This window comes from Elgaria multicarinata, chromosome 8 (assembly GCF_023053635.1).
Source record: "Elgaria multicarinata webbii isolate HBS135686 ecotype San Diego chromosome 8, rElgMul1.1.pri, whole genome shotgun sequence".
Taxonomy (NCBI): domain Eukaryota; kingdom Metazoa; phylum Chordata; class Lepidosauria; order Squamata; family Anguidae; genus Elgaria; species Elgaria multicarinata.
In genome coordinates this window covers 70704059-70729688 of record NC_086178.1, presented here as the reverse complement: position 1 = coordinate 70729688, position 25630 = coordinate 70704059, and the positions used below count along the sequence as shown (strand labels likewise).

The 25630-nt window shown below is 44.2% G+C and overlaps 1 protein-coding gene across 1 annotated transcript in view; it reads right to left on the bottom strand.

Annotated features, from left to right (window-relative positions):
- PLPP4 (phospholipid phosphatase 4) overlaps nt 1-25630 on the bottom strand; it is a 117861-nt gene that overhangs the window by 50398 nt on the left and 41833 nt on the right. The window contains 4 exon segments of the mRNA XM_063131587.1: nt 2546-2670; nt 3307-3370; nt 7615-7705; nt 21266-21374. Of these exon segments, the coding sequence (XP_062987657.1) occupies nt 2546-2670; nt 3307-3370; nt 7615-7705; nt 21266-21374 (389 nt within the window).

Here is a 25630-nt window from a genome sequence, read left to right as displayed (position 1 = left end):
CAAACTGCTGTATCAAGTGATCCTAGATGTGTGGGGAGTGGGGAAGGGGCTATCTTTCATCTCAAACATCTCATATCACTTCAGACACAAATGGTATGCTCCCCCCCCCCCCCGGCACTGCAAGGCAGTCCAAAACATTCAGCTGAAAGTCACCATGGGCATGTCCACACCTCCTGGCATTCCGGGAGGAAGGGGGGAGGATCTCACGATATGCTGATTGCAAGATCCTCCCCCTGCATTCACACACGGCACACAGTGTCCAGGGAGACACGAGGACGTTGCGACTGCCATTTTTTTTAAAAAAAAAGACAGGACCTGGAACACACCTGCACTCCAGCACAAAAGTAAGTTTAAAAAGAAAAAGAAAAATGTCCCGACCCTGCTCCCCCACACCCCCAATTGACCTGGACTCTCCCAAGCCCAGCTCTTTCCCACTGATGTCCGCCGCTACTTGTGGGGAAGAGGGAAGAAGCTGGGACGTGCAGCCACACCACCATCCCGGGACTGTGGGAAAAACTGAGAAAAAAGGGTAGGGCAATATCCCGGGGAAATTCAGGGATCATCCCTCCCTGCTCCGGAATCCCCTGTGTGTCATGTAGATGCACAGGGACAATCCCGGGACAATCCCCGGGGTATTGCCTGGTGTAGATATGCCCCATGTGCTGAATGACAGAGTGATATCCATGCATGAGCCAATCAAACACTACAGTGCCATCTTAGGCACATTCACTCATATTCCACTGTATTCTGTGGCACTTACTCCCTAGTACAACCTTCCCCAAGCTGGGGTCCTCCAGATTCTGTGGATTACAACTCCCAGCATTCCTGACCATTGCTATTTATTTATTTATTTATTTATTTATTTATTTATTTATTACATTTCTATACCGCCCAATAGCTGGAGCTCTCTGGGCGGTTCACATGCTGGCTAGGGCTGATGGGAGTTGAAATCCAAAACACCTGGAGGATACCAGGTTGGGGACGGCTACCCTAGGAGGTACATCTAGGATTGCACAACTTCTTCTCTTTCTGCCACTAAAATAAGACATGCACATAGAGTTTTACAGGCTTGTGTATCACAGCAAAAAAAAAATGTTTTTAATTCTTTGCAAGGAATTTGGGGAGGGCTTGGCCAGGGAGATATGTTTAAGTCAGACTTGCCAGGAGTGTTTAGAGAAACATATACAGCAGCCCTTTAGTGATTTCAGATGGCAACCGTGTCTCCAGCAACAGCGCTCATATTTCAGCTGTTTCTGCAAAGCAAATTACTTACTTCTTCCAATACAATGCACTTGAGGAACGCCACTCTCTGTAAACGCCTGACAGCACCGCGCACACAATGACAGGATTCTTTTGCATTCTTCTGAAAATAATCCGTTGAGCGCGTTGCTTGTGCATCTCGCTGCTGTGCTTATTATGTAAGAGTTTCTTTTCTCAAACAGCAGTGATAAGATCCCCCCAGAAATGATAGGTGCTGATCTAAGGGCTGTCAACAGAAAAGACAGCCACAAAGGAGGCCACCAAGCTGGGTTTGCTCCAACACATTATTTATTTCCTAATTTAAATGTATAAACTATACTAGAAATGACAGCTGAGGAACCTTTTCTGGCCTCAGGACCACTTTACCTCAGTAAGAATGTGTTGGGGTTCCATGTGTCACAACAGGTAGGGCAGTGTTGGCAATGGGTGGTGCAGCCCCAGACTCCGACAGACACACAACCCATTCAGACCCATTCATTCACACACTCATTTCACACCCCATTCATGTCCACTCATAAATATGCACTCACAGACACAAATTTATGCATACATGCACACCCATTCATACAAACAAACACACACATGCATACATACACACACACTTCATACACACACCATTCACAAACACGCATTCGTACAAATTTATACCTAGATGTACACACAGACACGATCCTCTTACACAGCAGTTAGGCTTGGAAAATGCCCCCCCCCCCGCAGCAATTAGGCACCAATGGAAACATGGGGGGGAGCTACAGGAGGCCACAGATCAAATGGGGAGGCACTGTTGACTGCATCCAGTCCATGAGCTGAACCAAGTCTGTGCAACCTCTAATGTACCATTCCTAATACACTCCCCAGCCACAAAGGCTACATAAATGTCCCAGACTGGCAAAATCAGGCACTGGTTAAATACCATGCATACCTGGCTGCATTACTGCATTCAGTTTGTCGGGTTAGAAAATGTGCATGCCTGCTATAGATTCAAGATGGCTTACCACTTTGCAATATTACTAGATTGTAAGCCTATGCGGCAGGGTCTTGCTATTTACTGTGTTATCTGTACAGCACCATGTACATCGATGGTGCTATATAAATAAATAATAATAATAATAATATTTCTACTAGTCTCCAAAAACAATCTCCACCCCCAACCCCCGACCCAACACCGCAACTCACTTTCAGCTATGTCTGCTGGAAAAAATCCTTCTGCCTCAAATCATCTTGGAACCAAATAAGGACAACATCTAGGTGCGAAAACTATTGTACTATATTTGAATGAACTCACAAGAAGAATGGATGCTAGGAAAACTTTTCCTGCCTTCTGACACCACATCTGGATCGCCCGTGCAGTGCATCTCAGAGTTCATTACTCCATCCGGAAAGCAGCGGTAAAAGAAATCAGGACGCGGTCTGCAAGAAACACCATGGACATTTGAAACAGAAGAGCACCCATTGGTAGAACCTCCAGTGATCATTACAATTAAACCGACTACTTATGCTAGGGGAGTTCATTTCCTCCTGTTCTTTGTTGAACAAAGGTGCTGAGCAAAATCAATTACTTATTTTCATTTAAAGTGCTCTAGCCATGAAGGCTGTTAAGACTTCTAACAGCTTAGAGTATCATGTTGCTAAGGAGGGACACACACATCAGAATACAAAGGATTGTGCTACAAATGCAGAGAAGTTTCTTTAAAAATTAGTTGGTTAAGGATGCAATCCTATGGATATTTAAACAGAAAAACAGCCCTATAACTCCCAGCATTCCCAGCCAGCCATTAGAGTTCAGGGCAGTATTTTTTTTTTAAAAAAAAAGGAACAAACAGTGTTTTGGTACTTGTGTCATGCAGTGAATGGATTTCAATGTTGGGTTTTTGAGACATAGCAATTTGTTTTATGCTATGTTTCAATTACGATTTTGTTTTAAATCCTGACGTTATTATTAGCTGCCTTGAGAGCCTTTTTTTTTTTTTTTTTTTGCAGAAAAGTGGGACATAAATAAAATAAATAAATAAGTTCAAGACAACAGTTGTAATATTTAGGACTTACCTCCCCACTATTAATTTAATAGTGTTTGTGCAGACTCCATTCAAAGCAAGAGCCAAGGATACAGCTAAAACAAAAACGAAAACAAAACAAGAATACAATATAATAACCTAGAACCATATTTTGAGTTTGCAACCTATTAAGAAATCAGGAATAGGTTGAAATAGGTTTGTTCAATAAGTTCAGTCTATAGTTCGGTAATATTCAAATAACGGATTCTCCTTGGTTTTCTACGCAATCTCTTGCAACATGGGTTCATGTCATGCCTATGGAAGCCAAAAGTGAAATCTGTGCATATTTTGAATTGACTATTCCAGGAATCCCATAGACATAATAGCTTGAAGGCTTTGCTCATAAGAGAGAACTAATAATAATAATCTGGCATTCCTTGTCTTTTTGCAAGATATTTGTAGTTCCTCAGTTGTCACAGGATTCCAACGGAGCTCTTGTTCAACACTCAGTGATCTCATGCAGTATAAAAACCTGTTTATGCAATACTATCGAAGGAACAATTATTTAGCGGCCTCTGTTCCTAGGAGAAGCCTGTGGATCTCTCAGCATTCCTTTCTAGCAATGGACAGATCTGCCAGGTCCATTTCTACAGACTTCCTCCATTTCCCAGCTCCATATGGATTTTTTTTTTTAATGGAAAGAATACCATATGGATTTTTGTGTATTTAAAAATTAGCATTAGTGTGTGCGTTTTTCAAATTATACCCATATCTGTCCATTGATAAAGGTATTTTTTGAAATGTACACATTTTTCTTTGTGCACTTTTCAAATATGCAGGTTTTATCAGACGTGTTTTCCTGTTCCACAGAATCTGGAAATGCATGGATCGCTGAATGCAAAATGTGTCTGACTCACTTTCATTTCTGGTTGATGCCTACTGGAGAAATACACACACACATACCCAATGCAGTGGAATCCCTATTCCTTTCTGCTGAACTGCTGGTATTCTACAAAACTGTTGTGTTGTAATGAAGCCCAGGTCATTCAGCAATTATTTCCAGTGCTCTGAAAGACTTAAGCATTCTTCTAGCAATTGTTCCTTTTTGGCCTTCCTGCCCTCTCAGAGGATACATTGGAAATCCAAGTATGTGATACCACACACCCTTGTGGCATTAACTTAAGTTTCTGATCTTAGGAGCCAAAATTAACTCAAGGTGTCACATCATATGTATAACACTCTCTTACACTGCTGTTCCCATGCTGAGAGTGACATGATCCTTTACCCATTTAAAATTAAGAATGAAAGTTTCATTTTGCATCAGAGGTGGACACCTTGACACCGAAACGAGGAGGGCAACAGTGCTGCAAAGGTCAGACGTTACACAAAACGTTGTGCCAGCTCAAGGAAAAGCAAGACCCAGAAAAGAGCTTCGCTGCCCCTATAAGTGGTAAAAAGAAAATAACCAGGAACTGAACAAGCAGCCAGTTGCCAACTCACTACTATGATGAGTAGGCATGGATGGACTCACCTGGGTCTGGAGTGGCAGGCGCTCGTGGCCGCGCCACTTCCGCTTGCCTGCATGAGCCAGGCCACGTGAGCCCCTGGATTGCTTGACAGGCAGTCCACAAGCTCCCACAGCCACCTACTTCTCCCTGTGAGCTGGCATTTTCCGTAAAAGCTGGGCTCCTGAAAGTGCTCACAATGGCTGCCATAAATGGACTTAAGGTGATCTTAATCTGATCTTGCGCACAATGGCTGCCGTAAATTGCCATTTCCGCAAGATTAGAGGTGTAAAGCGTTATTTATGGAAGCCATTGTGTGCAAGATCAGATCTGTGCACTTTTGGGAGTCCAGCTTTGATGGACAATGCTGCTGGCTTGCAGCCGGCTCGCAACCCAGAAAGTGCAGCTGAGGGTGCTTGTGGACCGCGCGGCACTTGAAGAGCGCAGGAGTGAGCAAGAGCATCTCATGGTTGCCTGCCGAATTTCTGGACCCAACCAGATATCTGTGATATCCCTAACCCACAAGCAGCAGGTTGCCAGCCATTTTATGGTAAAACTGGAACATTTACAAACACGACACGCAGTGTATTACATTTCATTCACACTTCACTGGCTGCCAATTAGTTTCCAAGCAAAGTATAAAGTGTTGGTTATTACCTTTAAAGCCCTAAATGGTTTAGGTCCAGGTTACCTGTGGGATCACTTTCTCCCATACAGTCCACCCCACACACTCAGGTCTTCTGGGAAGGGTTTATTCCAGTCAGCCACAACTAGGCTGACCATTTTTACCTAGAGGACCTTTTCTTCTGCCACCCCCATACTGTGGAATGGCCTGCCGGAAGAGATTCGTTGGCTTAATACTCTCTCTGATCTTAAGATAGCCATAAAGATTAGTCTCATCTGGCAGGCTTACCCAGATGAATTTTAAACCTAAGAATTTTAAGACGTTGTTATTGTTATTTTAATATTGTATTGGTTTTATATGCTCTTTTAACTAATTTTATGTATTATATTGTATTTAATGTTGTTCCCCACCTCGATCCAGAGGGAGAGGCAATAAATCAACTTCTTCTTCTTCTTCTTCTTCTTCTTCTTCTTCTTCTTCTTCTTCTTCTTCTTCTTCTTCTTCTTCTTCCTCTTCTTCTTCTTCTTCTTCTTCTTCTTCTTATTATTATTATTATTATTATTACGACGTGTGGTAAGATCCCAACGATTTGGTAAGAAATCTGTTCTGACAGGGATGGAAATGAAACTGTGGCCTTAGCTAGACCTAAGGTTTATCCTGGGATCGTCCCGGGCTCATCCCTGTTCATGTAAATGACACACAGGATATCCAAGGAGCAGGCAGGGATGACCCCGGGACGATACCAGGATAAACCTTAGGTCTAACTAAGGCCTGAGAATTTGAGGTGGCTGGGGGAGTAGGGAAGTGTAGAAAGGAGGGACAGCCTTTCTCAACCTGGTGTCCTGCAGATATGTTAGACAACTTCCAGGATCACCCAGCCAGTCTTGCTGGCTGGGAGATGATGGGAGTTGTAGTCCAACACATCTGGAGAGCACCATTTTGGGGAAGGCTAATGTAATGGCTAAGAGTTAGAGCATGGGAATCCCTGGGGATTTCAGGTCTCACCTCAGTCACATGATAAGGGCCAAACTAAACAAGATACCATCCACATCATTTGTGCCTTTCACGCAAATTGACACATGTACAAATGGCTTTTTAAAAAATAAAATGCAGGTGTGGGAGGCCCAATCCAGATCAGGGTCTTCAGCTCTTTGCCCCATCCCCCCACTGTGCAGCCGATCCAGATCAAGGGTCTTAGCTCTTTAGCCCCCCTCCCCAGTCCAGATCAGGGGCCCTGCCCCAGCAATTTACTTCTAAGTCTGGTATAGTGGCTGAAGTGTTGGACTGGGAGTCGGGAGATCCGTGTTCTAGTCCCCACTTGGCCATGGAAACCCACTGGGTGACTTTGGGCCAGTCATAGACTCTCAGCTCAATCTACCTCACAGGGCTGTTGTTGGGAAGATAAAATGGAGAGGAGGAGAAGGATCATGTATGTCACCTTGGGTTCCTTGGAGGGAAAATGGCAGGATATAAATGCAATAATAATAAAAAAAATAAGAAGCCATTCACACAACTGCTAATTGAGTGATTGGCCTCTTGAATAGTTTGGCCCTACTTGGCATTAGGTATATCTCCATTCCCTCAGCCCTCATCTGCATTATAGGTATAATAATATCTATCTGCTTTATACAGTTTATTTAAAGATTACTGAGATGGTGTATGTGAAGCATTTTGAATGCTTGAAATATGCTACTACATATTATTAATGTATGCCATCACAGAGTTTGTAGTAGGGATAGATAAAGCTGAAAATGCATATATTTTTTCCATTTGTGGCACCAACCAGGCCTTGGCATGAGGCTGTCTGATTTAGAAACTTCGGAAATCATTTTAAAAGAAGAATTACTACAAGAAAGAAGGTATTTCCCCCCAACCCCAGGAACTTCAGCAGAAACACACACACACACACACACCACTGTTCATCTCTCCAAGGACAGAAATGCTGTTTAATACAATCGTCTACTGGCACATAATGTTCGCCCACTCCTCTCACCTTTGCTTGCTTTTACTGCTCAATCTGTACTTTCTGCTGACTTAAGTAACAACAGAGAATATTTTTTTCAGGAAGAATAAAAGTCCAGGAAGTCTACTCCTTTTTCTTTTAAGGGTTATAAGAACATCAGCAACACACCTGTTTCCTGAAAGAAAGATTTCAAATGCCTCCAACATTTTTCAAAGCAACAACTTTCCCATTTTTTTAAAAAAAAGATCAAGATGATTCTCAGTTTACCTAAAAAAGCTTCTTTAATTTCAGTCTTGTCTGTGCGTCGGATGATTTTCACCACAAAAATGACAGCCAGGGGTGTCAGGAAAGAGATGGCCTGTGAGAGACATAACAAAGCATAACTTCTCATTGCATCTTCTCTGTGTCAGTCCCATGGAATTAATAATTTCCAGTTAGCTTCAATTAGAAGAGGTGGCTGAATTATCTCTAGTGAGCTCACTGGCTCCAAAAAAAGTGGTAATATCAGTAACCAAAGAGCAATTAAAAAATAATAATCAGATGTTTCATTCTGAATCTTAACTGATGTATAATCACTTGGAGCTATATTTAAAATGTTTTCAGCTTTTAAAATGAAAGCCAAAATCTGAAAGAGAATACATTGCTATGTGATAACTCATCAGTGTCACAGAAGCCCCATTCAGATGTTAAACCCAAAAAGCGTTCATAATCATGTGTAAGTATGGATGAGAAATTCATTCAGTTCACATTTTAATGTGAACTTCCCTAATGTCACACTTTTGAACCACTGTGCAAACCAAAATTTAATTATTCTTTGAAAGTCACATGTTTCTGAATGATGCAATGCGTTCTCCAATCAAACAACATGTACAAAAGTGTATATATTAGGGGGAATGACATTCAAATATGCCTTGTATTAGCAAAATTAGCAATTTTGTATTAGCAAAATTGTTTTCAAAAATGTGTATATTAGGCAGAAATGGAAAACAAAAATGTATATATTAGTAGAAGTGTGAATAATAACACTTATGAATTTTCATTCAAACTTTTTTTTAAAATAATAATAATAATAATCTCAACATTTGAGACAAACTAAACCTAAGACCAGAGAAATTCTCAAAGTTCAAGATGAACCAAATTTAGGACTGGAAAAATAAGAAAATGCAAGAAGCCAAAATTTATAGATGTGTCGATCCCTATCAGTAAGGGACACTGACCTTGCCATGTTGAGCTGTAAGTTCTGAAGAGGGGCTCGGCTTGGGTTCACTTGAATATGAATAGAACTCTCTACATTCCCTTTCAAAGAGTGTTCCTCACATACTCAACCTCCTCCAAGATTGGGTGCAAAGCCAATTCAATATGAAACTGCAACCTGATATGCATGTTGTACTCCCCTTCACTCCCTGGAATTCTCTTTACAATTGTTCTCATGAATAGTCCGCAATCTGAATTCATGGAAATTTAAAGAACAGTTTGGGAGGTCTGAGGGCATATGTTGAAGATACACACCTGCCCCTTTAGATCCCAGCTGAAGTCAATACATCACAACCTTTATGGTTCAAATGCTAGCAAACACATAGTTCTACAGATTTGTGATTGGGGGTGAAGATCTGCGCAGCCACATTTATACAACTCAGCAAAATCTGATGGCATATATTGAATCCCACAAATCTCATATTTCATTTATTACTCATAAGCCTAGGAGTGTGCACATAACTATGGTCTGATAATTGCTCAAAAACAGACAATTTCTTTCTTAGGTACTTTTCCTGCACAATGAAATATTTGAGGAGCTGCACATTTCTCCCAAATTTGGTTTTGAAAAACAACCAGTTTTTGCTAGTCACCGGCTAATCACTAGTCAGGCTATTTCATAGAATTTGGGGCAGTAATGCAGAAATCTACATCCTATCCCAATAACATTTCATTTTTTCTAAGAACCATAGCATACGTCACCAGCATTTCTGGAATGATTATTTACTCCTACCTGCATTACTAAGATATTTATTCCCCAGAGAAGTAACATTTAGTATTGACACTGATGTCATTCCAATGCCTAGATTACAGAGATCTTCCATGGCACCAACAGGCCATCTCTCAGGAGTATAGTACTCAGGTGGGAACTCACTGCACCAAGAACTAGATCGTACAATGGCCAGTACTACAGGTTATGACTGTGATGATGCAGGCAAGTCATCTTACAGAGGCCATTTCTAGTTGTCTCTGTGATGCTGGTCATGTGTGCTCCAGTTCTTAGTATTTCATCAATCAAACATTTGGATACATAGGACTAGGCTGTAAATCTAAGGATATAAGTTATGAACCTGTCCACAAGTACATGTGTAGGCTCAGATCCAAATGGCCACATACTTTGTTCTACATGGTCAGAGATTTCCAGGTGTTCCCACCCCACATTCACATTAGAAAACACTGCACATCCTAAAAAGCCACTCCTGAAATTCCAAGCACTGGCATTTGATGTAGCACAAGGGGCTGCAGGCTGGCACAGGAAATTGACAGTCTCCACATGCATAAACTTGTGTTTCTTTCAGCCTTTCCCAACCTGGTGCCTGCCAGATGTTTTGGAATACAACTCCCAGAATTCCAGATCATCAGCTATGTTAGCTTGGGCTCTTGGGAGTTGATGTCCAAAACATCTGGGGAGCACCAGGTTGGGGAGGGCTGGTTAACTTGAAACCTTAATATACATTTTATTGCCTGGTATGTCATGTACCCGTGTGTTTTCAAAACCAGGAACCATTTTGATAAACTGTGTGCAATGAAAAATAACACTGGAAAGTTAAACAGTATAGTATTTGGCACTATATTTGTGTTCTTCTAGGAACTAAGGAATCCCATGGTGCTATATATAAAGTCAGGCTTGGCACAAGGATGTCAGAACAGGTTGTTGTTCACATTGCTTTGGGCAGATTGTCATTCAGTAATATGCTCACAGCCAATCAAAATGCAAAAATAAATAAATTACACTATCCTGTTCCTTTGTAACAAAGGGACTGGGGTTTTCTATGCTAATGAGTAATGGGAAAAGAAGTTTCTAGTTGGACTCAAGTTTGCCCAGATCAGCAATGTTCCTGTTCCAGCTTCCAACAACAGCAAGGCCGCAGGTTGATTTACAATCCAGAGGCCAGGTGAAATGGAAATACATGGGGCCTTGTCTGCTGTGAAATATGCCGCTGCCCACAGATTCCATCACTCTTATCACAAGCCTCATAAGCTTCATTAGTGCTGGGATACTGCCTCCATTCATCACTTCAGCTTGTTCATGCTGTTTTCAAAGAAAGGATTATTTCAGGCTCGAGATGGGAATAAGATACAAAATGTAAATCTAAATTTGAAAGGCCCAATTAGCTTTTGTGGAGCCAAACAAAGCTGATTTTATAAAATGAGGTGGTAGGACCTGAGGCTTTTCTCAGTCCTGGAAGCCTCCCCAACGCTACATTTATGTGGAAACAATGGAAAGTAACCAATTACATCCCAGCCTAGTGCTAATGACTCTAGCATAAACAAATGCCGGCATAACATAACTAGCATAATGGGGAAAAGCAGCAATTTGCCACCAATGCAGCCTCAAATCACCGCTTTTTCCTCATTTTGCTAGTTGGGTTGCACAAGCATTGGTTCACGCTAGTGCAAACTCATTAGCATTGGAACTGGGACACTGTTGGATACTACCTAATTTCTCACCTTTCCCAGATAAATTGTAATGCTACACTTGTGCTTACCAGGGATTTACTGTGTGTGGACACTTCTTGTCCTTGGTGGTGAAAGAAAACTGCTCAAAAGGCACATTTTGGATTCCTAGGCAGATTAAAGCAGGACTCTAAGCTACCTGCAATCATATTATGCCTTCTCCTTGCTGAATTTTTGTTAATGCATTTGGGGATTCACAGAACATTCCCCAAACTATCACTTACCTGCCCAAGTCCCAAACTATACACTAGCCTTTCCCAATATGGTGACCATCAGATGCATTGGATTGCAACTCCCATCACCCCAGTCAGCATGTCCAATTGCCATGCCAGCTGGGAATGATGGGAGTTGCAATCTAACACATCTGGAGGGCATCAGATTGGGAAAGACTGCGCTACATTATATGATAGAACCATGATCAGATATCCAAAGCGTTGTTTCTTGTTTTTGTTTTTTTACTGAAACGCAGTCATGATGGCTGGGTGCAGGGAGGCGTAGCAGTTTGATCAGAGCAGTTAACCTGATGAGCTGTGGACAGCCTCATTTACTACTAATCTAAGGGCAAGGCTAACCTTTAAGAGGAGAATCCATGGTTAGAGTTCCTGACTTAAAAAAGAAAAGAAAAGTGAAATGCAGTTGCAGAGTGGAGCTGTCCACTTGTTTAGAGCTGAGGTGGACAATTCATGGCCCTCCAGATTTTTTGGGCCTACAACTCCCATCATTCCAAGCCAGCATAGCCAATGGTGAGGGATCATGGGAGTTGTAGGCAAAAACATCTGGAAGACCACAAGCTGCCTATCCCTGGTTTAGAGAAGCAATGAGTGGCTGTTGATCCCTTTCCTCTGTCATTTTCTCTATCAAACCCTCCCCCAAGCTGCTGTTTGGGGCACAGCCACTTGGGGGAGGGTATATATTTTTCCCTATTGAGCAAACAGCACTGGAGGTAGGAGTCTGATTGAGGAAATATCACTGGGGAAATGTTAAACACTCTCCCCTGTCCCAGCACTCACAAACACAAACACTTATGTTCTAAACAATTGCCCCCTCCCTTTGCAGCTGCATTTCCTTTAAAAAGTAAGTCAGGTGCTCCAGTCAAAAGTTCCCGCATAACATGCTGTGTGTCCCTGAGAATGCCAGTAAGTGAAACTAGTTGAAATATTCAAAATGCCAGTATTAGTTATGAGGTATACAGAAATCCACTTCTCAGGAATGAGTTGCTTGTTAACTTATTTCAACCACTCATTTCTCAGTAGGAATAGCTAGAATATGGATCAATGGTGACCATTCTCTCATATTTCTAATGGTTGTTTAAAATAAAAAAATGACAGAGGAGTAGGCTGAGATGTCTTTTTATCCCCATTAGATATCATGACTGGATGGTAAACCACCTTAAGTCTTATTTATTTATTCATTTGTTTATTTATTTATACATACATACATACATACATACATTTGTATCCCACCCTATATCATTGGGATCTCAGGGTGGCATACAGAGAAAATCAGAACAATGTAAGCCTATGCATTTAAGGGTATTTACATAGTGGTCTAATACACAGGCCTCATTTACACCAAGCAAGATATTGCGCTATAAAAGTGCTATGAAAGCAGTATATAAAAGGCAGGAGCCGCACTAGCAGTATTGAAGTAACTGTTAGGCCCCATTGACACATACCATCTACCGCTTTCATAGTGCTATATATGCAGGTTGCTTACCTGTAACTGTAGTTCTTCGAGTGGTCATCTATGCATTCACACATATGGGCTTTGCGCCTGCGCAGAGACCAGACCGGAACCTTCTCTAGCTGAGTGGAACGTTTTTGGCGGGAACCCCTCCCCCCACGCTACCGCGCATGTCCATGGGGTTCCCGCCCTTACCTCAGTTTACAGGAGTCCGACGTTGTGCCCCCATAAACATGAGTGTAAATAAAGTAAAGTACATTCCACAATAAAACAGTGTCATTTGTAAGTCTCACACCACCAAGTGGGGATGGTGGGTGGGTTGTGTGAATGCATAGATGACCACTCGAAGAACTACAGTTACAGGTAAGCAACCTGCATTTCTTCTTCGTGGTCTCTATGCATCACACATATGGGCGAATAGCGAGCTGACATACCTTTGGAGGTGGGTTGGTGCATCATCTGAAGATCTCTGAAAGCACTGTCCTCCCAAATGAGCAGTCCTGCCTCGCACGGGTGTCCAAACTGTAGTGCTTGACAAACGTGGATGGAGTGGACCACGTTGCGGCTCTACAGACTTCAGTCAGTGGAACACCTCTGGTGAAAGCCACCGACGTTGAAACAGCTCTGGTGGAATGAGCTGTTACAGGTTTCACTAACTCTAATTTAGCAATAGAGTAGGCCAATTCTATTGTCTCCACTATCCAGCGTGACAGTCGTTGGCAGGAGACAGGGAGTCCCTTAGAAGGCTCACCATAACAAATAAACAGTTGCTTTGTCTTTCTAAATGTCTCTGTCCTGTCTTTGTAAAAAGCAAGAGCCCTTCTTACATCCAGAGTATGCAAAGAAGACTCAAGAGGTGTAGTTGGATTAGGAAAGAAAGCAGGTAAAGAAATATGCTGGGACAGATGAAAAGTAGACACTACCTTTGGCAAGAAGGCTGGGTCTGTGCGTAGCACAACCTTGTCCTTATGAAAGATAGTGTATGGAACATCTATCCTAAGAGCTTTAAGCTCACTTGCACGTCTTGCTGATGTGATGGCTACTAAAAAGACAGTCTTTAAAGTAAGCAGCCTAAGGTCTGTCGAAGCCATGGGCTCGAAGGGCTTGCGTGTCAATGCTTGCAGCACAACTGACAGGCTCCAAGGCGGCACGATAGTCTTCACAGTCGGTATCGTGTTCTTCAGACCTTTCAGAAATTTCTTGGTTGTTGGATGGGTAAAAGGTGTAAAACCATCCACACCCCGGTGAAAAGATGTAATCGCAGCAAGGTGAACCCTGATGGATGCGAGCTTAAGTCCCTGCTGGAAAAGTGTCAATAAATAATTAAGGATGAAGGGCAAGTGGCAAGATTCTGGTGTTTGATCTTGTACTGAAGCAAAGTTCCGAAATCTTTGCCACTTTGCTGCATAAGTTTTCCTAGTGGAAGGCTTTAGCGCTGCCAATATAATGTGATCCACAGTCAAAGTTCTAGTTGCAGAGGAGGAGTTGCTGTTATCCTCCATGCAGTCATCTTGAGGGTCGACAGATCTGCGTGTCGAACCCTGCCCTGGTGTCGAGACAGTAACTTCGGTGTCGACGGGAGCCTGATGTAATCCCCTCTCGATAACCGAAGAGCGTGGGAGAACCACGTCTGTCGAGGCCACCACGGCGTGATCAGGATGCAATCGGAGTTGTCCATCTGGATCTTGGCTATCACTCTTGTCAAAAGTGGAAAGGGAGGAAACATGTACAGGAGATTTCCTCTCCAAGTCCTGGTGAAAGCGTCTCCTAGAGAGCGCTTTCCTTTTCCTGCCCTGCTGCAAAACTTGGCGCAGACTGCGTTGTCCTTGATAGCGAAGACATCGACAACAGGACGGCCCCAGTACCGAAAAAGGCTTTCCCGCACTTCTACGTCGAGCTCCCACTCGTGGTCGACATGGAAGGATCTGCTGAGAGAGTCCGCAAAGACGTTCTCCTTGCCGGCTACATGGATCGCAGTCAGGTAAGTCCTTCTCTTTATGCACCAGTTCCATATCCTGAGTGCAGAACGGTTCAGGGGGTGTGATCTTGTTCCACCCTGCCTGTTGATGTATGCCACTACAGTAGTATTGTCTGTCGCGATCAAGACATTCTTGCCCTCGATCATCTGTGCGAATGCTTTTACTGCATTTTCTACTGCCAGGAGTTCGAGATGGTTGATGTGATGCTCCGTCTGTGATCGAGGCCAACGACCCTGAGAGGTTAAGGAGCTGCAATGGGCTCCCCATCCTTCTAAGGATGCATCCGTGGTGATCGTTACCGAAGGCGCCTGTTGTTGGAATGGAACGCCTTCGAGAAGAGTCGACATCGAGAACCACCATTTCAGCGATGCCCTGACTTGCTTCGGTAACGAAAGGTAAGTTCGTCGAGCATTGAGCCTGAGATCGAAAGTTCTTAAAACCCAGGCCTGCAATACCCTCATTCTGAGTCTTGCAAACCTGATGACTGCCGTAGTGGCTGCCATCAGGCCTAATAGTCTCTGGACTGTCCAAGCCGATACTTTCCGCCGGCTCTCGATGTCGATGGCTAACTGCTGCAAGGTGTTTGCCCTGGTTAAAGGTAAGTATGCTCTCCCGTCTCGAGAGGATAGGGTTACCCCTATGAAGTCCAATCTCTGCTGTGGAGTCAAAATGGACTTTTCGTGGTTGACCCACAGCCCCAACGAGTCCAACAGGTTGAGGGTGGTTAGTATATCCGACTGGAGCGCCTCGCTGCTGTCCGCTACGAGGAGCCAATCGTCCAGGTATGGATAAACATAGATGCCTTTTTGCCTTAGGTGGGCGCATACCACCGCCATGACCTTCGTGAAGACCCTCGGCGCCGTGGCCAATCCGAACGGAAGAACGGTGAACTGGTACTGGGATGCACCGATCGAAAACCGAAGGTAAGCTTGATGCGACTTCCTGATGGAAATGTGGAAGTACGCATCCTTCAGATCCACCACTGCAAACCAAACTCCTTTCTGTAGAAGCTGCAGAATTGAAGTAACCGTTGTCATACGGAACTTCCTCGGGGTGATGAACTTGTTCAGCTGTCTTAAGTCCATGATCGGTCGAAGACCTCCATCTTTCTTCGGGACCGTGAAGTAACGAGAGAAAAATCCCTGATTGAGTTCCTCTGCGGGCACGGGAGAGATGGCTCCTTTCGATAGCAAAGTCTGTACTTCGAGTAGCAGAGGAGGGGATGGAGTCGTTACTTTCACGCCGGAAAAAGGAGGGAGGGCATCGAGCTCGATGGCATAGCCCAAGTTGATGATAGTGAGCACCCAGGAGTCTGTTGTTATTAACTCCCATTGATGGTAATGGGGTGCTAGGCGGTTCGCAAAAGGGGGTGGATCTGGAGCCGAGGAGTCAAACCCGCTGCTTCTTAGAGAAGTCGGGCTGACGCTTTTCCTGTTGGAAACGGCTCTGATAAGGCCGCTTCCTTTGAAGTTGTTGCTGCTGCTGCCTTGGTTGCTGGTATTGGGGCCGTTGTTGTGGAGGAGGTCTTATCCATCTCTTCTGTCGGTATTGAGTCTGTGGAGGAGGAGCAGTAAACCCCATCTTTTTGGCTGTTGTTCTCGCCTTGTAGATAGAGTCCAGCGTCTCGTCGGTCTTTGTATTAAATAGACCTTCGCCATCAAATGGCATGCTCTCTATCCTCCCTTTCGTTTCTTGAGTAAGATTGGCTGATCTGAGCCAAGCGTGCCTCCTCAAAGAAATGGCCCCCATCATCGACTTTGAGTGGCAATCCACCTGATGTCGAGCGGTAGACAATTGCTGCCTTGCTATGGCTGTCGCTTCATTCTGGAATACTCTTGCGAGCTCCTTCTTATCCTCCGGAAGATGTTCGCATAGAGAACCCATCTTTTCCCAAAGGAAAATCTGATATCTCGCCATCGTTGCCTCGTACACCGATGCTCTGATGCCCAAAGATGAGGACGAGTAAACTCTCCTGCCAGTTTGGTCCAATTTCCTCCCCTCTCTATCGACAGGTGCAGAATGAGTCTTTTGTGACTGTCCCTGTGCCGATTCCACTACAATGGAATTCGGCTTAGGATGTTGAAGCAAAAATTGTGCATCCTCTTCCTTAACTTTATAGAGTGTCTCCAATCTCTTTGATGTTGCCTGTGTCACTGCAGGGGTTTTCCATGACAGTTGAGCCGTTTGTTTCAAGGCTTGAGGAACAGGAATGGCCAAACGTTGGTTCGTTGTCGACTGAAAGACATCATAAATTGGGTCGACTACCGATTCATCTGTTTCCTGTATGTCAAGTCCCAATGCTCTGGACATCCTAAGCATATGGTCCGAAAAACGAACCATATCGTCCGAAGGAGAGGACGGGTCTGTATCATCGATTGCATCGTCAGGTGAAGGGGCAGCTGGAGCAACTGAATGTTCAGATTCAGAATCGGAAGGATAGTTATCCTCTGGTGAGGATAACGTCACCACTTGCAGACCATGTTGATCATCTTGCGGTAGCACAGTAGCGGATGCAGCAGATGGTATTGCTTGCTGTGCACGGTGTCGAGGCGTCGATACCGTCGACATTAACTGAGCGGATGGAGAAGGCAGAGGCAACTGGCAGACTCTTGTTGTTGGAGGAGGTTGTGCATAATAACCTTCCTGCTGGTAGTAACCTTGATCCCCTTGAAAATATTGTTGAGGACGGTATCTTTCCCAGTCATAATATCTAGGCTGGGAATCAGAGTACTGCGATGCTCTGTCCCAATCTGTTCTTGAGGTCCGTCTTGGGGAAGGCTGTACGAGTTCTTGCGGCCTCATAGGTTGCCGAGCGGACGTTACCGACACTGAATCCCGAATTTCACCCTCTGATAAACTTGGAGGACATGTCGGTACCGTGGCCGTCGGTACTGACATAGATCTTGGTACCGAAGGTGACCTCGGTATCGAAGTGGTCGGTACGGCAGGAGGCGTGGAATGGCTCTTGGCCGATTCCCGATGTCGAGGTGACGGTACGGTGGATTTCTCCACATCCCTCTTTTTCTTCTTCTTCTTTTTCTTCTCCGGCTCAGAAGAAGATATCAGAGTTCTGGCTGTTTTAGGGATTGTCTTAGCCATAGAACCCGATAAAGACCGACCAGGCGTGAGGGGTATCTCAGCCCTATTTGCTCTGGTCTGCACTTCAGTGCTATGGTCTGACGGTTTCTCCGCAACAGTCTTTGTAACTGCCGTTTTACGGGCAACAGACTTATGAACCGCCGTTCTTTCCATCGAAGGGGCCTCTGTGACCTTGAGAGCCTTCTCCCAAAGTACGGAGCGGAGTCGGTCTGCTCGGTGTTTTCTGGTTTGTTTGGTAAAAGACATACAATGGTGGCAGGTCTCTACCACATGTCCCTCTCCCAAACAGATAATGCACAAAGAATGGCCGTCAGACGGAGGGAGCTTAGCTCCGCACTTGACGCACTTTCTAAATGGTGCTTTGATTGCCATAAAGGCCTCACACGACCGAAGTCGCTGAGGAGAAATCTAACTACAAAAATCTTTTTTTTTTTTTTTTTTATATAGATAAAGAGAGAAAAAGGACGAAAAAGAAGAAAGCTGAAGAAAAGGTAAGCTAGAAAAGTATTTTAAATAGATCAACAGAGAAAACGCTAGAGATAAAGTTTTTCGGTCTAGGCACAACGGCGGACGACGAAGAACTGAGGTAAGGGCGGGAACCCCATGGACATGCGCGGTAGCGTGGGGGGAGGGGTTCCCGCCAAAAACGTTCCACTCAGCTAGAGAAGGTTCCGGTCTGGTCTCTGCGCAGGCGCAAAGCCCATATGTGTGATGCATAGAGACCACGAAGAAGAACCTGCTTGGTGTGGCTCCTGCCTTTTATATACCACTTTCATACCTCTTTCATAGTGCAATATCCTGCTTGGTGTAGATGAGGCCATAGTTTCTGTAGCTCAGACTTTCTCCCTCCTATGCATTTTCTGATGCTTTTTTCCCTCAGATATAGCATCAAATTCCTTATCCTTCTTCTAATCTCTGCTACCTTTTCGGCAACAGAAACACATGCACCGAGGCAGCTCTGGGGGTGGGGGTGGGGGTGGTGAAGTAAGTCCCTTTCATCAACAGCCATAGCAAAAGCATTATCCCTACAAATGCTGTCCTAGATAGCTACCTAAGGTCACCTAAGGCCAGCCTCTACCCAGGCCCCATATCAAAGTGTAGATGGGTGCATTAAATTTATACAGACCAAATGTATGTATAAACACAAAGGTACATTATACAATTAACATTTTTTGTGTACATTCTATTTGCCATAAGAGCTGAGGCTAATATGTCAACTCTTCTAAGATCGTACCTTCCCCAAAGAGTAATGTCCATAATATAAGCCTAGATAAGATAAGCCTTATATAATTCCGGGGTTTGTTTTGTGTCCCTGCAATGATATTTTCCAGGGCAGTGGCCACTTTCATGGGCCAACCTTTTTAAAATCAAGCACATTCATTATCCATCCTGGCAGCCCTAAAGACACAGAGTTGTGCAAATCCTTCAGAAAAGCACTTCATGTTTGCTCTCTCATTACCTCAGGAAAATCCTCTAACAGATAAGATGTAGTATGCGTGCTGAAAAATACTGATTTTCACTTAAGGGTGCCTTCATTCTGTGACAATATTTTTAATAGCTAAGATCAAGTTTTCACTGTTGAACTGTACTCTCTTTGGGAAGAAGAAAAAATCAATGGGCAGTTGGATTGCCTTGTAGCTATAAAATGAAAGGAAGCCTTGCTTTCCTTCCCAAGTAAGTGGAGAACAGGCTATCAGCATTCAGAATTTGCAAGTTTTGAACTTCCATCTTCCCTCTCCAACTAGCCTCCTCTTCAAAGGACATATTTTTGTACTTGGCTACTTGTAGTTTGTAACCAAGTAAAAAAAAAAAAACCTGGTGTGTTTCATTTGACATGAGGTGCACACTGGTCATTGCTGATGCTTGCCTCCTGAAGATACATGACAGTGAAGAGGTCTGATCCTTTCCCAATTGCCACTTTGTGCATTTGAGAGGGAGAGAGCGGGGGAGGGGAGGAGATTACGCAACTGTCATCTGCTCTGGGAAACGAACAGAGGATTATATCCAATACTGTCTGTTTACCCGTGGAACAGAAACTGCTGGTGGTACCTGATTCCCCTTCCTCCTCCCCCGTAGCCCCCATTCACACACACACCCAAAATTGGGTGTGTGTGGCATTGGCAGGGTGAGGAGGGCAAGGGGAAGTCCTGCTGTGTGAGCAGAAGTCTGTACCAATGGATGCAGCTCAGAATACTAGCCTAGGCAGACCGTCAGTGTAACTGCCAAAAGGATGCTTTTCTGTTCCTGTCGCCCCTCCAAGAAAGCACATGAGGCAATGGTTTTTTTAAAAAAGTGTCAAGCTAGGGAGGAAAGACAGTGGACCATGCTGGGAAGGGTGTTGAGCAGCAACCTGCAGTTTTACCTCAGAATTCAGGGCCAGGGCAAGATGTTTTGCTGCCTCTGGTGAAGGCCAAGATGGTGCCTAGGGATGGGTGACCTGCCCCACACGCTATGCGCTGGACCCCCACCACTTACCCACCCCCCGTTTGGCTCCCTGGTTGAGCCACTGGGAGGTCCGTGAGCATTTGGCAAGCATCACGTGGCAGCCTGACTCCTCAGCAAGCTGCTGTTTTGTGTAAAGCTAACATTTACACAAGATTACATCCATTCACGCCTGTAATCCTGCGTAAATGGCCACTTTAAGGTTTCCATTTACATAAAACATCTTTTACATAAAATAATGAGCTGACATTTTTATGCAAATAGTGGTTTGCTAAAGAGTCTTCAGCCATGCATGCTCGCCAGGCACCCATGGACTTCCCAGTGGCTTGACTAGGGAGCCAGACAGGGTGGGTAAGTGGTGGGGGTCGGTTGACGGGAATCTGGGAGTCCGAGCAGAGAGGAGTCCACCAGCCTCCATCCCTCTCTTGGACTCCTGCAACATCCTTAATGGTGCCGCCATCCCATCCTATGTACAGAAGCTGGCTGGACTGTCAGTTGAAACTTACGTCAATACTTGTGATGGGAAATGGACCTCCACCACACCTGAGAGGAGCCCAGGACAGATTGTGTGGCATATATAGCTCTGCCCTCCAACCAAAGCGAATAGCCAGGCAATAGAGGAGGTTCAGCAAGGAGGCTGCTAGTGGTGCCCCTCTCTTGGCCCAGTATCTGTCATTTGAGGTGATCACTTTGCTCTGCCTAATGGTAGGGCTGGCACTGTCAGAACTGAAAACACTTCAGAAGTAATGGCACGCCCAACCATGAATTAATCAGAATTTGTGACCAGATTGCTTCATGCTATTTCATACTGTCCATCACATGAACATGCAAACAAACTCTTGTTCGGTTTGATGTCATCACTAAGGCCTATAAATGTAACTAGATTTCTTCCAGCTTCATTTTATTCTTTTAAAAACATATTTCCATGTCCATGTTAGCCAACACACAGCCATCAAATGAGCCTCATACAGCCATCAAACGATCATTAAAGCTCTAGTACTTACAAACATGAGGCGTGTAGGTATGTTGTCAGATTCTACCAAAGGGTTTTTATAGAGCCAGATCTCTTCTGGCTGAATAATTCTCTGGAATGGATCCAAAAATTCTGTAAAACTAAACAAAACAATAAAACAAAACATTGTTTTACCATGTACCTACAGCAAGAGATCTCTAAAAGTGAATCATAGGCGATTCCCCATAGCCACCATTAAACACATAAATTGTTTGAATTTCCCCAAGTGTAATCAACAACAAAAAATAGAAAGTTTTATTTCTTTCCTTTGTTACCATTCCCATCTTGCCCAGGGCAAGTTATGCATTAAATACACACACACACACACACACACACACACAAATACATATCCAAATAAAATAAAACTAAAGAAACAAAATCTATACTACATCTCCAAATTCTTATTCTGGATGGCTCACCAAGTTGGAGTTTTTTTTTCTTTGCACCACAGCTGCATAAAACTGAAAGGGGTTCCAGTCCCATGGAGAAAAATCAGGTCAGTCATGTGGTATGCTTACGAGACAGTGAGAGCTAATATCTGGAACAGTTTGAAAACGATTCCACATGGAGCGTCATTAGACAAGCATTTATTGCATGCTCATTCCTGCCCACTCACGGTTTTTCGCGCATACTATAGACAACGCCGTCCACCTCTCATGCATCTCCAACTCCTTCTGGCCTTCGTTCCATCACAAAATAGACTCCAATAAATCCGATTTTTTATTTTTCAATGAAATGTTTCACCATTTCCTGTTGTGTGCAGGAAAAGATATGCACTGAATGGGCCATGTGGTCATTGCTACTTCCTCTTTATTCCCCTGTGTGAAGAAAGAGGAAGTATCATGGGACAGAAGCAGGGAAGAAAGCGATGGTAATGATGCTCATGGTAGCCTTAACACATAAACTGCTCTTGAGATGCATACATCTGACAGAGATCCTGTGAGTCACCATTCAGGTGAGTAGTCCTATGATGACTCAGGGGATCATCAGATAGAGGGAAATCATGTTTCCTTACCATCGCTCTTGCTTCCTGCTGCTCTTCCGCTATAGGGACGAGAAGAATCACACGGGAAAGAAACGGGAAACAAGCTGCAACCACATGGCCCATTCAGTGTAGTGGGGCAGCTCCCTCTAGTGGGCGTTTTATAGCGAAACTTCTCTGCACATGGCAGGAAATGGTGACCAATTTCATTATAACTCAGAAGAGTCACATATTCTTTGGTTTTGAAAATCAGCTTTCTACTATCTAGATGCTACATATTAGCATTCTGCTGATTTTTCCAATCTATTTAAATCTGACCATTCACTGGAGGAGGAGGGGGGGCAAAAAGAAACTCCACCTGAAAATTGTGGGAAAGGGAGAGATTTTGAGAAAATTCTCAGGGTGTGGAGCTTCAGTGCTTACCTTACTGTAAGGAGGTAATTGGGGGGTGGGTGAGCTCTTTTTATCGCTATTCCCCTGTTCTGTTCTTCCAGCCTCTCCAGCTGCATGAGCTTCTTGGAATGTCCCCTAGAGGACTTAGACAGGACTTCCTCCCTTAGGGCTTTCCAGTGTGGCTGCCTCCTGAGTGACTGAAAGCTGAGAAAGGAGTTGCTCTTCTGGTTGTTGTTAAAAGGACTTTTAAGAACCACAAAGAAAAAATGCCTCTCTCCACTTTCAGGTATTCAGCAGGCATTAGCACTAGAAAGCTGGGGAGACCTGGCTCACAGGTTGAATTCGGTGTTGTTGTGCTTACCTTACTTATGAGGTGGCCAAGGAATGTGTTCAAGTGTCCTGGCTTTCATTGTACACTCATCTCTCTGGTAGTCTTTAACATCCTCAGCTTCCCACACTTCAATAAAAGGCCAGGGAAGGCATCTTGAGGTAATTCCTCTCATAGTGCTTTTTTGGAACAAGAAGTGCAGGCAGCCTGGGAGGTAGTAGTATGTAGAGTAGAAAGAAAATCCACACACAGCACTCTTGGCCACCACCCAAATTTTCTCGACATTTTTGTGTTGGCCCTTCCCCTCGCAATACACAATGTCCTTGAGAGACACTAAGGCCATGGCTAGACCAGGCCTATATCCTGGGATTGTCCTGGGATCATCCCTGTGCATCCAAATGACACACAGGGGATCCCGGGAGCTGGCAGGGATGACCCCTCCATTAGCCTGGGATAATCCTTAGGTCTAGCTAAGGTAGGGTGACCAACTGTCAGGATTTCCCCGGATTTGTCCTGATTTTTGTTCTTTCCATGGTGTCAGGGGGGATTTTCTATAATTTTCAATAATGTCCTGGAATGACACACCTTCCTCTTTAAGGCTGCCATTAGCATGGCAGGAGGGAGTGACATGCTTTCTTAAGGCACATCATTCCCCCACCAATTGAGCTCCAACTGAGGTCTTAAAGGGGAAAGTGGGTCATTCGTGGACATTATAGAAAAGGCCCCAATTGGAGTGGATGGTGGTGGTGCAGAATGAAATCCTTTCCCCTGCTCCACTCCAATCGGGTTCTTTAAGGTGGCGGGGGAATAACGTACTTTCTGCAGGACTCAGAAAGCTGCTTCCCCACACACACACTAGGTGTCCTCTTTTTTGGTTTCCCAAATATGGTCACCCTAAGCTAAGGCCTAAGTATGGGGCATGGTAAAGGATGCCAAATAGTGACCAGGCTGCCAACACATTTGTTGCTATTGTCACTTGTAGTGGAAGCAGGGGGGGGGGCCTAAGGGGGGGAAGAAAGAAGCTGTGCTCCTCCAAGAAACTGTTTGAGAATTTCTCCTTTCTCTGGAGAAATTCAGTGAAATTGCCCTCCCTATTTTTTTGCCCGCAAATAGACTGGAGAATTTTGAGAGGTCACTTATGCACATTTCTAGCACATTTCTAACAAAAAGAAAGAAAAGGGAAAAAGAGTGTCCCAATTCCAAGCAAATTTCATAGCCAAACTATGTGCAGCATTGAAAACTACCCTTGTGCTATCAGGATTGACTGCGAGCGCAATGGGAAGCCAGCACTTACTAGAGCATTTCCAGAACACAAGACAGCCAAGCTCCCAGAAGGCAGCATTCCAGAAATGCTAGTATCAGCTAATTTCTGGGGTTGTTCTTGGAAGACCTAGCTTCCCATTACACTCCCGGTTGTTCCCACTAGCACAACCTAATGAGCACTGCAGGACTGCCGGCTTTGGATACTGGGCAATATGCTCTCTAATTCACACTTACTAGAAGGCATGTGTAAACTGGTCACTTTAGTTTTGAAGGAAAGCAACTGTGAGGCCCCAATCCAGATTGGGAATGTGGCCTCATGCCGTTTCCTATAAAATAATCCCCCTCCGCTGTTGCTATTTGCCCACAAAGGTGCAGTTTGCCATGAGCAAAAGAGGAGTTCTGCTAGTTATAGAAGGTCATGTTTGGATCCAAGCCATTTTATTTAGCAAGCAAGCAGGAAGCAGCCAGTAAAACTAATAGCTTTTTTTTAAGGACATGACAGCCTCTCTCTCTCTCTCTCTCTCTCTCTCTCTCTCTCTCTCTCTCTCTCTCTCTCTCTCTCTCTCCCCCCCCCCCCCGAAACATTGCACGAAAAACTGCCTTATCTTCTGAACTTCTGACCTGCAGGTCAATGGATCACCGCTGTCAGCAATGTTGTATGCAGTTTTTAGAGTGGCTATATTGCAATTTCATAAACTGAACAAGAGTATTTTGGAGTCAGATTAAGAGAAACTCATAATTTGATTTGGGGCTCACTTGGGAGGGCTAGTCCGAGAATTCAGTTTTCAGAGCAAGAGTTTTTCCCCAGAACATGCTTGTAAGGTTAGTAAATGTGATTTTGTGCATTTCCATATTTCAGCCCCAATTAGAGTGGACACTTACACATCTCCAAAAGAGGATACCAATTTGCATTACATTTATATATGCAGATTGATAGGTATAGGTGCAAATTTAGAAATAATAATTGTAATTTAAATAGAAATCTCACCAAGGTGGAGAAGATTGACCAGGTGTGTTGTGTGACTGCTCAGTCTACCACCCTAGCCCCAATACACAGCCTTGAATATATTGGGGATGTCCATTGCTGGAAAATCTGGTTCTTTTCTGACTCAATGGAGTTCCGCAGCATGTACAACTGGATTTGCATTTGTGAGCCAAACTTCAGGCTTCTCCCCAAACTCCAGAATTTTTGTGCATGTTTGTTTCCATAGTTCCTGCAATTTGCGCAGATTTCTGAGTAATCAGTTGAATTTCTGAGTAATCAGTTGTAATTTGCACAAATTGCTCAGAAATATCTGCAACTTGCGGAACCTGCAGGGGGAAAAATGCACAAAATGCTGAGAAAATCCACAAACTGGCCTGACTCTGAGCTGCTCAAGTATGGTTCTGCA